A 13,741-nucleotide genomic window follows, 5' to 3' on the forward strand; every position below is an offset into this window, starting at 1 on the left:
TTCAAATGGTACTGCTTTCTATCCACAACTCAATGCCAGCAGACGATACTGGTTCTGTCCCAGCTGGTGTTGTTTTCTCTATTCCAGTGCATTTTCTAGTGTCCTAAACTTATCACAGATAATCAGGTGGTCACTAAAGGACAGGCAAAAACATCAGAAGATTTTTTCTCTCTGCTCTGCACACATAATCTGAAAAGAATCACATTCACTCTCGCAGACACCAGCAAAAAACACTCAGCAATCATTTCCACGTGTTGCATCATCACACAGTCGGGGTGCAGTTTGGTCTTCCTCAAGTAAGGAAGTGGAGATTGGGGATTTGGACCAGGGCCTTTTAATTTCACTCATTTTCAGATTCAGGAATGAAAGGTTTATCTTATGAGGAACGTTTGATGACTCTGGGTCTGTACTCACTGGAATTCAGAAGGATGAGGGGGTATCTCATTGAAACCATTCGAACATTGGAAGTCCTCGGCAGAGTAGATGTGGAAAGGATGTTTCCCATGGTGGGAGAGTCTAGGACAAGAGGGCACAGCCTCAGGATAGAGAGGTGCCCTTTCAGAACAGAGATGTGGAGAAATTTCTTTAGCCAAAGGCTGGTGAATTTGTGAAATTTGTTGTCACATGCAGCTGTGGAGACCAGGTCGTTGGGTGTATTTAAGGCAGAGATTGATAGGTTCTTGATTGGACATGGCATCAAAGGTTACGGGGAGAAGGTCAGGAACTGGGGTTGAGGAGGAGAGAAAAAGGGATCTGCCATAATTGAATAGCAGAGCAGACTCGACTGGCCAGATGGCCTAATTCTGCTCTTATGGTCTTATGGCCTCGGTTTCCTCCTGCATTCCAGACTTCTGCAATGATTTAGGAACAGCTCCTTTCTGTCCACCATTAGATTTCTGAATGTTCCATGAACCTATGAACACTACCTCATTACTTCTTTATTTTTTGCATTTATTTATTTAATTTTGTAATCTATACTTTTTTATATCTGGCACTGAACTGCTTTCACAAAACAACAAATTTCACACCATATCTCAATGACAATAAATCTGATTCTGAATCTGTTCCTGGCTGAGCAGTAGAATCTGAGGTAGTTGTTGGGAATGTGGGAAAATACAATGGGATTAACCTAGTTTTAGGGTGACTAGGTGCATGATGGTCAGTGAACTAGATGGCCTGAAAGGTCTTTTTGCGTGCTGTGCGGATCTAAGATTCCCCCATGCCCTATATTCCCCACATTTCCATGTTCCGCTGTTGCACGATGTTCTGATTATCAACCCAGTGTCAGAAATGTAGAGCTGCAATTGGAGAGCAGAGAGGTGATTCAATAATGCAAACTTGCTGAGCCGGAGAGTGCCCTTTTCAATAGTAATAACCTGTCTTGTCTGGTGGTGGAAGAGAAAACTATGAGAGCAGATAAAATAGGCACGATTAGCAAGGACAAAACAAAATCATAAAAACAACCACGGATCAGTGGTTGTACAAGTTGTTGGTTGATCTGTACACTAAATAAGAAATGTAGTAGATAGTAGAGAGCAATAACTCCAGAGAGTTCTCATTTCATAGTGTTGTCAGATATTTTTGAACAGAACAGAACTGATATCTGCTGAGAAATATTAGGTTGTCTGGAGATAAGGTAAAGCTTGCAGATTGGATAGGCCAGATATGATTTCCTTGGAGCAGAGGGGGACATGACTAAGTGGATTGGAGAGAATTGAAGTTCAATGGGGGTAAGAAGAGGCTGGATGAAGAGAGTCTGGGATTTATGGGAGACTGGGGCGGGGCTGCAAGGAGTGTGGTAATGGGAGGAGGGGAGTCCGGCGAGGGACCAATCTGCGAAGAAAAGAGCCCTGGAAGTTGGGAAAAAATGACGATGAAGATACCTGGAAAAAAGGAAAAGAGGGTAGAGGGGCTTGCAAGCACGGCAAGATGGGATAAGGAGAGAGGAGAACAACAGAAAGGGGAATTAGTAGTGGAGAATGAGAAGAGTGGAGAATGGGGGAAGGAGGGAATAGAAAGAACAGAAAGAGGAATACTGAGGTTTGAGGAAAACCTGGAGACAGGATTATGGGGAGAACTGGAAGATGGGAGTACTGGGAGAGGTGAGTCTGACAGTAAATGAAGGGAATAAAGAGGAGAATGAGATTAATGCTGAGGTTCATTTGATTTCTGTGTTGTGTTGAAGTAAAAAAGCCAGCCTGACTGGAAGGTAATCCATCACTGTAACTAACAGACATTCATTTGGGGTATATGTAACCCAGAAGAGGTGATTGGGTTGATGAGAAGTACAAGACATTGATAATGCAAACTTAGCTCAAAGCTGTAACATAGACAGAGTAACTTCACATCAATGAGCAAACAGCAGGTTGTCCCAGTGGATTATGGAGCCATAGAGTAATGCAGCTCAGAAACAGGCCCACTGGCCCTGCTGGTCTATGCTGACCACAGCATCCTCCCTGCTGGTCCATGTTGACCACAGCATCCTCCCTGCTGGTCCCAGTTGACCACAGCATCCTCCCCGCTGGTCCCAGTTGACCACAGCATCCTCCCCGCTGGTCCCAGTTGCTTTCTCTTGGCCCATAACCCTCTATGTACCTATTCAAATGCTTCTTAAATATTACAATTGTACCTGGCTTGACCATATCCTCTGGCAGCTCATTCCAGCAACCCACTACCTTTGTGTAAAGAAGTTGCCTCTCAGGTCTCTGTTAAATGTCTCCCCTCTTTTATAGTATCTATGCCCTCTAGTTCTGGATTCCCTAACCCTGGTAGAAGTCTATGACTGTCCACCTTATCCATACTCCTCATGACTTTATAAACTTGAATGAGGTCTTCTGTCATGCTCCAGGGAATAAAGATCCCGCATGGCCTGTCTCTCCCTACAACTCAGGCCCTCTAGTCCTGGAAGCATCCTCGTAAAGCCCTTCTGCAACTTGGCAATCTACTTCCTATAACAGGGTGACAAAACTGTCATTACCCCTGAACTCGATGCCCTGACTCATGAAGGCCAGCAAGCTACACACACCATCTTCACCGGCCTGACTGCTTTTTCAGCCACGTTCAGTGAACTGTGTACGCGTACTCCCAGGTCTCTGCTCCACAACACTTGTCAGTACCGTCACCATTCACCGTAAAACTCCTTCCCTGGTTTGACTGTCCAAAATGCATCACCTCACACTCAGCTAAGTTGAAATCCATTTCTCTTTTTGCTAACTGATCAATATCACTTTCAGTTTCAGTGTGACCTGCTTCCCTAAGATCCCCTAATTTGGTATCATCAGCAAACTTGCAAATGGTGCCATGGAAATTCATGTCCCAGTCATTTGCATGAATAATAAATACCTGAGCTCCAACCACTGACAACTCGAGTATCTCATTAGTCACAGGCCTCCAGTCAGCAAATCAACCTTCAACCAATACACTTTGCTTCTTTTCACGAAACCCAGTCTGAATCCACCTCGCTAGCTCCTTTGACTCCAATGTGACCTAATCTTCCAGATCAGTCAGCCGTGTGATACCTTATCAAGTGGGGTGTATGGGGTGTCAGGGAGGGGTAGCACCTCTGGAGGAGGAACATGTCGCGTCCTTTTCAAGGCAGTTTGTCCCCTTTGGTCCCCACCTGGCACTCAGCTCTCACCTGTGGCTCCCCGTAGCTGTTTGCATGCGGCAGTGGCCACACCCCAGGCGACGGCTTCGACAAGCCGGCTAAACCAGGTGAGGGTTGCCAACTGGTCTCAAACCCTCGGTGAGATTGGGAGTTGTCTATCCCAGCATGTGAAGACAGACTCCGGCGGATTGAGCAGACGAGACCAATGGAAGTCCAATGGTCAAGAAGGCGGTCTCTGCAAGCGTCGTGGAACGTGTAGAGCAGGACAAGACACAGAAGACGTCCTGGTCATCCACTGCGCCTAGTCCCATCTCCAGTCGTCTAGACTCTGTCTTGCCACTGGATCCAGATGGGAATTGGGAAGAGAGAGTGAGGCTGACGCTGCGCAACTCTCCCTCACTTAAATCCAAATCACGCGCTAGTCTCGACACCATCATAATGGTATCGAGGTCCTCATCGACATCGACGATGGACGAACACACACACACACACACACACACACACACACACACACACACACACACACTCACACACACACACACATCTTATCAAATACTTGACTGAAGAAAAGCCTTTGACAAGGTATATAGATAATGGCAACTTCCTTACCTTCATCTATCTCCTTAGTTATATAAATAGTATCTACTTCCTTTCCTTTTTATATCCCCTTAGTTATCTCTTTGGAAAAACTCCTGAAGATTCATTATGCATGATCTCCCATGGACAAAATGATGCCATTCCTGATTATCCAAGTGATAGTAGATCTTCACCCTCAGTATACCCTCCAGAAACTTCCCTACAACTGAAGTCAGGCTCACTGGCTTGTAGTTCCCTGTGCTGTGCTTGCTGCCCTTCTTGAACAATGGAACTACATTAACCACCATGCAGTCTGCTGAAACTTCACCAGTGCTAACAACAAAGCAAGTGCCTCTACGCGGGCCTCCACAATTTCTTCACTGGCATCCCATTAGTTCTGGGGGTGCACCTGGTTATAGCTCTGGGTGTCTGCCTATCTTAATGCACTTCACGACAAGAAGAGATGAGCTGACGTTACTCACTGGTACAAGGTGAAGACGATAGGTCAGAAGGTGAACGGTAATAGTTGGGGTCGCACTGGCAGAAGAGAGCACCCATCACGTCTGAGTGACTGTGACGAGGACATCTTGTGCAAAGCTGGTCTCCTGAGTTTGGCTTGAAGAATCCAGGCTCGCAAGCTGGAACACAAACATAACACATATCTCTCAATATTTCCCTTCAACAAAATCCCCAAGCACATCAGTTATATATTCAAATCAATCACAGCTTTAAAGGTTGTTATATTTCATTGATTAATTATCGTGCTCACAGAACAGCAAAGCCTTGGAGACCTATGCATAATTTCTAGCTCCATTATGTCTCTGAGTGTCTGGTTCTGCTGCTGAATGCTTGTCTCCCCACAGAGCTCAGCTGGTGTTCCTGCTATGTGTGCAAAGAATTTGAAAGCTAGTTGGTGCAAAGGAGGGAAGTGAAGAAGAGCAGTGTGTTCAATGGAGCTTACACTATCTGCATCAATAGAAGGTAGAGTTGCTGGGCATCCCCTGTCAGATTCCTGTGGCATTCAGGAAGTTCTGAGCAGGGGATTTCCCTGGGTCAGTTCCTTGGGCAGGACAAGAAGGTCTCCCCTCATTTTTCTACCACTTGCAATGTTTAGTAAATCCAAAGGGAGCTCAGGAAACTAGGGACAAAGATCCCAAGCAGTTAATTGAGGAGCATCTGTTGACATGTCCATGCTTACAAGATAAGGAGCTGGTTATTTAAAACTGAGATTGTAGATTTTTTTTTGCAGAAGATCATGAACCTCTGGAATTCCCCCTCTTCCAAAAAGGTTTTAATCATTAGTTGCCCCAAAGATGTGGAGGCTGTGGAAAGGGTGAAGAAGTTTGCCAGGATGCTGCTTGGCAATAAGGATTTTTGGACAAACATGTGCTACTTTTTCCAGAACATCAGAAGCTGAGGAAAAACTGACAGAAGCTGATAAAATTATGAGTGGCATAGTTAAGATAGAAAGAATCTTTTAGAACTGTCAAAAACTAGAGGACAGACATTTAAGGTGAGAAGAGGAAAGCTTAGGTGCTTGGAATCGGCTGCCAAGGGTACTGGTGAAAACAGATACAATCATAGAATTTAAGTGACCTTTAGAGAGGCACATGGATATACAAAGAATGGATAGATATGGAGTGTGTACAAGCAGAATTGAAGTAGTTTAATTTGGCATCACGTTCAGCACTGAATGGCCTGTTTCTGTGATGTACTGTTCCATGTTCTACATTCATTTAGAAGTATTTAATGTGGAAGTAGATCAATATCTTGATAAAATAGGGGAATAGGTTGGCTTGAAGGCCCGGTGGCCTACTCTTGCTCCTTTATTCTAGTGTTATTGTGCATATTGGGCTTTCAAGTATTTACAATGGAAGATAGAGATGTCACATAACAGAGATTCGAACAGTCCATTCTGCCACTGGACTCATCAATGAATCAAAGGCAGGTCAGTGACTTCCTGGTAGGATGCAGACTTGATCCTGCTGGCCTTCAGTTTTACACCAGGGAGTTGCCAGCCTTGCCAGTCCCTAGACAACGTAAACTGCAGTGATTAGACACAAGACACTCTGCAGATGCTAGAGATCTTGTGCAAGGCACATATAATGGGGGAGGAACTCAGTAGGTCAGGCAGGGAAATAAATAGTCAATGTTTTGGGCTGAGACTTTCAATCAGGAACGTGCCAAAATGTCAAATGTTTATTTCCCTTCGTAGATGCTGCCTGCTTCTCAAAATCCTACGTACCCGTCGTGAGAGGCGGAGATGGATAAGGCAGGCCAACAGGCCCTGGTGAAGCTGTATAGGCCAATCGCCTGTACAGTGATGCAACGGACTGCAGAAGTGTGATGAACTCTAGCCGTACCATCAACTGCAGAGGACAATGGAGATGGAGGCAGGAGGTCAACAATGGCCTATGCTCCAATTCAGTGCTAAGGGCCCAAGTAAGTATAGATGCTGACTGACATGCTGAATTTCTCCAGTATTTTGTGTGTGAAGCTCAAATTGCAGTGGCTTCTTAATTTAAGGTTAATAAAATTTGTGGTGTTTTCTTCTGTTTTAGCCGGCACAGCTGCACAGCTCCAGTGACCCAAGTCAGATTCAAGCCGCCAGTGGTGTCTACATGGTGTTTGTACGTTCTAACCATGATGGGTTTCCTCGTGGTGCCCTGGTTTACTCCCACATTCCAGTGATGTGCTGGTAGGTTAATTGGCCACCGTAAATTGCTCTCAGAATGGCGGGTGGGGCATGTTAAAAATATCAGCAAGAATTTGATTGGTATGTAAGAGAAAGAATGAGTTGCAGCTACAGACATCCCACCCTGCGAAAACTCATTTCAGGGAGGTAGCACCATCAATTTACAGGAGACTCCCAGAACTTCTGGGAGAGGTGGGATGTCTGCAATAGAGTAGCTCCTTAGCAGCAGGCCAGCTAGTTTAAATAACGTTAGCTATGCTAATGACCGAATGACAGCTGTTAAACTCACCTCAACATGCCTTTTACAGGCTTAACCCACCATGGCCAATAGAAAAGTCACCATTGCAAACAATGCAGCGAGCAACACTGTCATTACTTTGACCCCTATTGGGCAGGGGTACACTTTAGTGTATTCTGGTGTTCTGGGGTGACGTACGTTTTATATTTTCTTTTTTTGGAACACTCTGCCATGGCGCGCGCTCTCTCTCCCTCTTTCTCTCTCTCATGGTTGCACTCTCGCTCGTTCTCTCTCTCTTTCTCTCTCTCGTGGTCTCTCTCGCTCACTCTCTCTCGTTGTCGCTCTCACGCTCGCTCTATTGCTCTCTCTCTCTCTCTCTCTCGCATTATCGTTCTCTCTCGCTCTCGCGCTCTCTCTCTCTCTCTCTCTCGCTCGCTCACTATCAAAAAAATTGATTTCCGGGATATTGTATATAATTTACGGGCATCAGGGAGCCACTATTAATATGCAAGAGACTCCCAGAACTTCCGGGAGAGGTGCGATGTCTGCAGCTATACCTAGAAATAAATGGAGGGGAATGGGCCTAATAGGATTGCTCTTCTGGGAGACAGCATTGACCTCTCTTCAGTGCATTAAGTTTTCAAGGAATTAAGTTTAACTATTTAAGTCTATTTGAGCAATGGTTAAAGATGAGACTGGGCATTTAAAAGAGCTTTGATGATCACCTAGGTGGTGAAAGCAGCCTGGTGTTTTTGAGGTCGGAGGATTGAAGTCTTAGGCCTGCTCGCTGCTCACTGCTCTCTGCCCCAAAGCAGGCTTGTTTGCTTCCCCCCACCTTTCCTTCCCACATTCTCTATAATTTAATTAATCCTGTTCTTAGCAAACATATTCCAAGTCTGAAGGAGATCATGGATATGGATATTAACTCTCCGAAAATATTGTCTGCTCTGAGTAGTTCTCAAATGTTTTGTGTTCGGTTATCACAGGAATACTATATTCCCTCTGAAATGCCACTGGTGAAGAAATTGCTATTAAACCCTTCAGAAACGTCTTTAGTGGAGAGACTATTCAATTTGCTCACTCTAGCATGGCTGGTTGCTATTAGGAACACCTGATGTTGCTTGAACAGTTTCTAAGCCTCATCCTTTCCTGGAGCTGAACTGAGAGGCAGAAATAAACATTAGAAGAAATTGGAGACTATTATAGCTGCAAAGAAACAATTAAATCTCATCAAGTCACTATGCATAATAAAGAGGAATTTGCATTATCATATGTCAGGTAGATGAAAATGAATACAGAAACCACATTTTCAGAATTAATGCGCCATATGACCTGTGATTGTGGCATTTTCTCAAGTAACCCTTTCATTACACATATCTGCATAATTCATAGAGTGATGGCTGCATTAAAGATGCAATGAGAGAGACAAAATGCAAATGAATGTTTGCTTTGACAACTTAATCAGGACAATTTAGACACATTGTCTTTTGCTTAAAGGATTTACTAATATTAATTACTCTCTAAATTGGTAATCTTCCCTGTAAACTCCAGCCCTTGTCAGGATTTTGAACTGCTAACTCAAGATTAAAATCTGTGTTGCGCTACGAATGATAAAATTGAGGCAAATATTTGGATAACATATTTAAGAGTGCACGTCTGCTTTTAAAAACTTGCTTTGAGGGTTGTAATGTGCATCTAGAGATAGCTGATAAATCTGCACACTCTCACTGCTTTATATCACCGAACAGGCTTTACTTACAAAGTCATTACTTGCTTCTAGGCACAGCAATGTAGATTTTGCTCACCCCACGACCAACTGGTGATGATTAGGACAGCAACTTCAATAAGATTGCAGTCTAGCTGGAACCTCGTTGTACAATAGGTGGAATCATAGGGTCACAACAACAGAAACAGGTCTTTGAGTCTGCGAAAGCTACAATGATCATCACATATCCACATATACCTGGGCCACAGCTAAGCTCTGATTCAATGACTATCCTCACCACACGTAGGTTCCAGCAGTATACTGAAATTTGATCTTTCATCCACTGGTGGCAGTATGTTCCAAAGTTGGACACCACTAACTAACCGAAAGTTGTCAAAGCCGAAAATGTATAGGTTTGTTTTCATTCATCCAAGGGATGTGGGTTTCGCAGGCTGAACCAGCATTCAATTACCCATCCCTAATTGCCCTTGGGAAGACTGTGGTGAGTTGCTGTGGATACGTCCACAAATATCAATAAGGTTATTCAGAACTGGTTAGGGAGAGAGTTCCAGGGTTTTAAGCCAGTAGTGGTGACGGAATGGCAATATACTTTCAAATCAAGATGGTGTGCATCTTGGAGATAGTGCTGTTGCTCTGCTTTTGTTGTCCTGGTCCTTCTATCTGGTACAGGTTGAAAGCTTGTAAAGTGCCATCTTGCATGTGTATGTCCTGTAGGTATACAAACCGTGTTGGAGAAAGAGTATGGACGTGATAGGGTGACTATTATGAGAACTTTTTTGTCCAGAATGGTACGTGACCTTCTTGAGTACTGTTCAAGCTGCAGTCATCTAAGCAAGTGGAGAGTGTTCCATCACACACCTGACCTGAGACTTCTACACGGTGAGCAGGATTTTGGGAGTTAGGAAGCAAGTTACTCACCTGAGGATCCCCAGCTTCTGACCCACTCTTGTAATCACATTATGCATATGGTTACTGCAATTCAGTTTCTGGTCAATAGCAATCCCCAAGGTATCGACAGAGGAGAATAAATTGAATTTTAGGAGAGGATCTTGTTGGATATTGTCACTTTAGTGGCACAAATGTTATTTGTCATCTATCAGCCCAGGCCTGGATATTGTGCAGGTCTTGCTCAAATTGGTTGTTTTCTTTGATTAGATTAGATTCAACTTTATTGCTGTTGTGCCGAGTACAGATACAAAGCCAATGAAATGCAGTTAGCATCTAACCAGAAATGCAAAGGATAGTGTTATTTACAAGATAACTGTGAATAAAAAGTAAGTGCTATAGCACACAAATATGGAAGTACTGAGACAGTACAATATGGGTGCAATACTGCTTAGCGCTGTGATGTGAGGTTCAGCAGGGTCACAGCCTCAGGGAAGAAGCTCTTCCTGTGCCTGCTGGTGCAGGAGCGGAGGCTCCTGTAGCGCCTACCAGATGGGAGGAGAGTAAAAAGTCCATGGCTAGGGTGAGATGTGTCCTCGATAATGCTTTTCGCCCTGTCCAGGCAGCGTTTATGGTAGATGTTCTCAATGGTGGGCAATTGGGTGCCGATAATTCGCTGGGCAGTTTTCGCCACACGCTGGAGTGCTTTGCAGTCCGATACGGGACAATTGCCATACCACACTGAGATGCAGTTGGTGAGTATGCTCTCAATGGTACAGCTAGTCAGTCAGTATCCTGGGACAGAGGTGAGCTTTCTTGATGCTCCACAGGAAATAAAGGTGCTGTTGCTTCATTATATGAGCAACACAAAGCGCTGGAGGAACTCAGCAGGTCAGACAGCACCTACGGAAGGTTAAGAACAGTCGATGTCTCAACTCATACCCTTCATCGGCATTTTGCGTGTGCAGCTCAAGTCTTCCAGCATCTGCCGTCTCTCTTGCGTCTTCATTATCTGAGAAGTTGTGAATGGTGGTGAATATTGTGCAATCAGTTTAGGAATATGGATGGGATGAATAACTAATCTGCTAAATTTGCAAAAGAGTTTGTGACCCTCTCAAGCACTGAAATCAACCAAGGTATAAAATCTGCATATGCCATGAATAAACAACTCACTCTATAAACGTACAGCTGTGAAGGGAGACAGATATTGGGCTTTTAACCATGCTTTTTATTCTCTAACCCCTCTGTGGTTTTTGACTCCTTCCCTGACAATGAAGCTCACAACGTAGACACAAAATGGAGCTACAGGTGTCTAGAACTGTATCAAAGTCTTTGGAAGTGCTAAAGATCAAAGATTGTTAAAAATCTCTAGACGAGCACTTCAGTTATCCTAACAAACAGTCACTGTACAGTGTTCGAAGGACAGCTTGTTTGCATTTGGTATTTCACATCAATAAATATTGAGTTCAATTTAATAAATGAACTTAAGTGCTGAGAAACCTTTAAGTTTGTACTTACCATCTCAAATGTTACCCTCATTGTAAATATGTAATTCTATTAACGCTGCCCTTCTGTGAAGGGAAACTCCATCATAACTAATGAAATTGTGTTTCACCACCTGGAATCTGATTCAGAATTGTGAATTTATAATGTTAAAATTTTTAATCAAACATCGAGTACAGGAGAATGGGAAGAACGGGAAATTGTATTTGCTTGGGCCAGTGAGAGGGGAAGGACAAAACTTAATGCCAAATAAAAGAGGAAAGTACAATTTTAATTGTTTTGGCAAGTTAGATCTCACAACTGTGAGTGTACGTCTGTAAGATCACCAGAAGATCAATATATTGACTCCAAAGACATTTGTAAGTACACAGGACTCCCTCATAACATAGAGGGGTAGATGGAAAGAAACTCTTAATTAAAGATAGGTCACCTCAGAATAAAGTCCTGTCATTTACTAAAAATTATTACTCAGGACCTGTGAGCAGCTGGCAGTAATTAAGTTATCAGCTATAACTGGCGAACGGGAGACTCTGGTCATTCTGGCCTGATGCACCAACTAGGAGCAAGACAGTGTTAATAATACCCTAGATGTCATTCGATAAACTGATAAGTTACCTCACAAAAAATACATGAGGCTGACTCAAGATCCAGGGCACACATTTAGGTCTTCACAAGGGAAAGCAGAGCTGTATCTGGCTGATCCAACACAGAAGGTAGAATGAAAGGGAAAGAAAGCAGAGGTTACAGTAATATGTGTCTAAGTTACGAAAGGAGTTGAGTGATAAGAGACAGTGGTAGAAGAACGTGGGAAAGTGTTAGACCAAGGGCATCATTCCAAGGGAAGATGAGAGGAGGGCACAGTAGTTTGACCAGTTATGCTGCTGCCACACAGTTCTAGAGACTGGGGTTCAATTCTGACCCTTAGTTCTTCTGGCTGGAGTTCACATCCTCTCATGGATTTCTTCCGGGCACTGCAGGTACCAGGGACACGTTGTCTGGTGGGTTAATTGGTGGCTATAAATTTCACTAAGTACAAGCAGGTGATAAAGTTAACAGGAATGTGAGGAGAGCAAGGCACACAAAAAAATTAACTGAGAAGGAGGAATTATCTGATGAGTCACCATGGCCTCAATAAGCAAAAATGGCCCCCCTCTGCATAGCAAGCAAATACAGAAGTGAAAGGAAAGCTTGTAAACCATCAAAACGATGTAATAGATTTTTAAAGGACAGGTAGATTGGAGGACTGGATCAGAGACCACAGAAAAATTGCTACATGACGTACAGACTGACTATTGGCCTGTAGCAGATGGTCTGGGAGAATGGAGATCAGGATCCAGGAGGTGCTCTACAATGCTGAGCACTGTAGCATCGGGCAGATCCTGCAATGTATAGATTAGGATCTGCAGATCAACTGGAAGTATAAGTGACACACATCAAAGTTGCTGGTGAACGCAGCAGGCCAGGCAGCATCTGTAGGAAGAGGTGCAGTCGACGTTTCAGGCCGAGACCCTTCGTCAGGACTAACTGAAGGAAGAGTGAGTAAGGGATTTGAAAGTGGGAGGGGGAGGGGGAGATCCAAAATGATAGGAGAAGGCAGGAGGGGGAGGGATGGAGCCAAGAGCTGGACAGGTGATAGGCAAAAGGGGATACGAGAGGATCATGGGACAGGAGGTCCGGGAAGAAAGACAGGGGGGGGGGAACCCAGAGGATGGGCAAGAGGTATATTCAGAGGGACAGAGGGAGAAAAAGGAGAGTGAGAGAAAGAATGTGTGCATAAAAATAAGTAACAGATGGGGTACGAGGGGGAGGTGGGGCCTAGCGGAAGTTAGAGAAGTCGATGTTCATGCCATCAGGTTGGAGGCTACCCAGACGGAATATAAGGTGTTGTTCCTCCAACCTGAGTGTGGCTTCATCTTGACAGTAGTGTATACTCACTCTTCCTTCAGTTAGTCCTGACGAAGGGTCTCGGCCTGAAACGTCGACTGCACCTCTTCCTACAGATGCTGCCTGGCCTGCTGCGTTCACCAGCAACTTTGATGTGTGTTGCTTGAATTTCCAGCATCTGCAGAATTCCTGTTGTTTGGAAGTATAAGTGACTGTGTTGGAGCCAATGTTGTGTCAGCTAGGTGAACGAGAGTGAGGAATGGACAGGAAGCCAAGATAGTCCAGAGATAACAAATGGAGGAGAGCCAGGCTACAGATCATGACAACAACGTTCCGGGCGACCCCCACTTGGTGTCAACCTTCAGCAAATACGGAACCCAAGGGAGCTTAGGATGTCTTCAATCCTGTGTTTGTCCTCTAAAATCTGAATCAAGGCAGATAGCAGTGATTCTGCCAAAGCTAGGGATAGGCTAGATCTTACTGAGAATTTTCTAGATGTTGAGAAGAAGGTGGACTTGAGCAGAGGGAAAAGAATATACTGAATTGTCGATATAAGCATTGAGTCCTAACACATATTTGGGGCTGTCTGCAGACACTAATCTAGGAAGCAGGATCCATAAGAATTTA

At 44.2% G+C, this 13,741-nt stretch overlaps 1 protein-coding gene across 1 annotated transcript in view; it reads right to left on the minus strand.

The window, feature by feature from the left end:
• epha8 (eph receptor A8) overlaps positions 1-13,741 on the minus strand; it is a 527,259-nt gene that overhangs the window by 155,980 nt on the left and 357,538 nt on the right. Inside the window, exon 4 of the mRNA XM_072245448.1 lies at positions 4,666-4,821. Within this exon, the coding sequence (XP_072101549.1) occupies positions 4,666-4,821 (156 nt within the window). The remainder of the gene's footprint in view (positions 1-4,665; positions 4,822-13,741) is intronic.

The sequence above is a fragment of the Mobula birostris genome, chromosome 27 (assembly GCF_030028105.1).
Source record: "Mobula birostris isolate sMobBir1 chromosome 27, sMobBir1.hap1, whole genome shotgun sequence".
NCBI lineage: Eukaryota > Metazoa > Chordata > Chondrichthyes > Myliobatiformes > Myliobatidae > Mobula > Mobula birostris.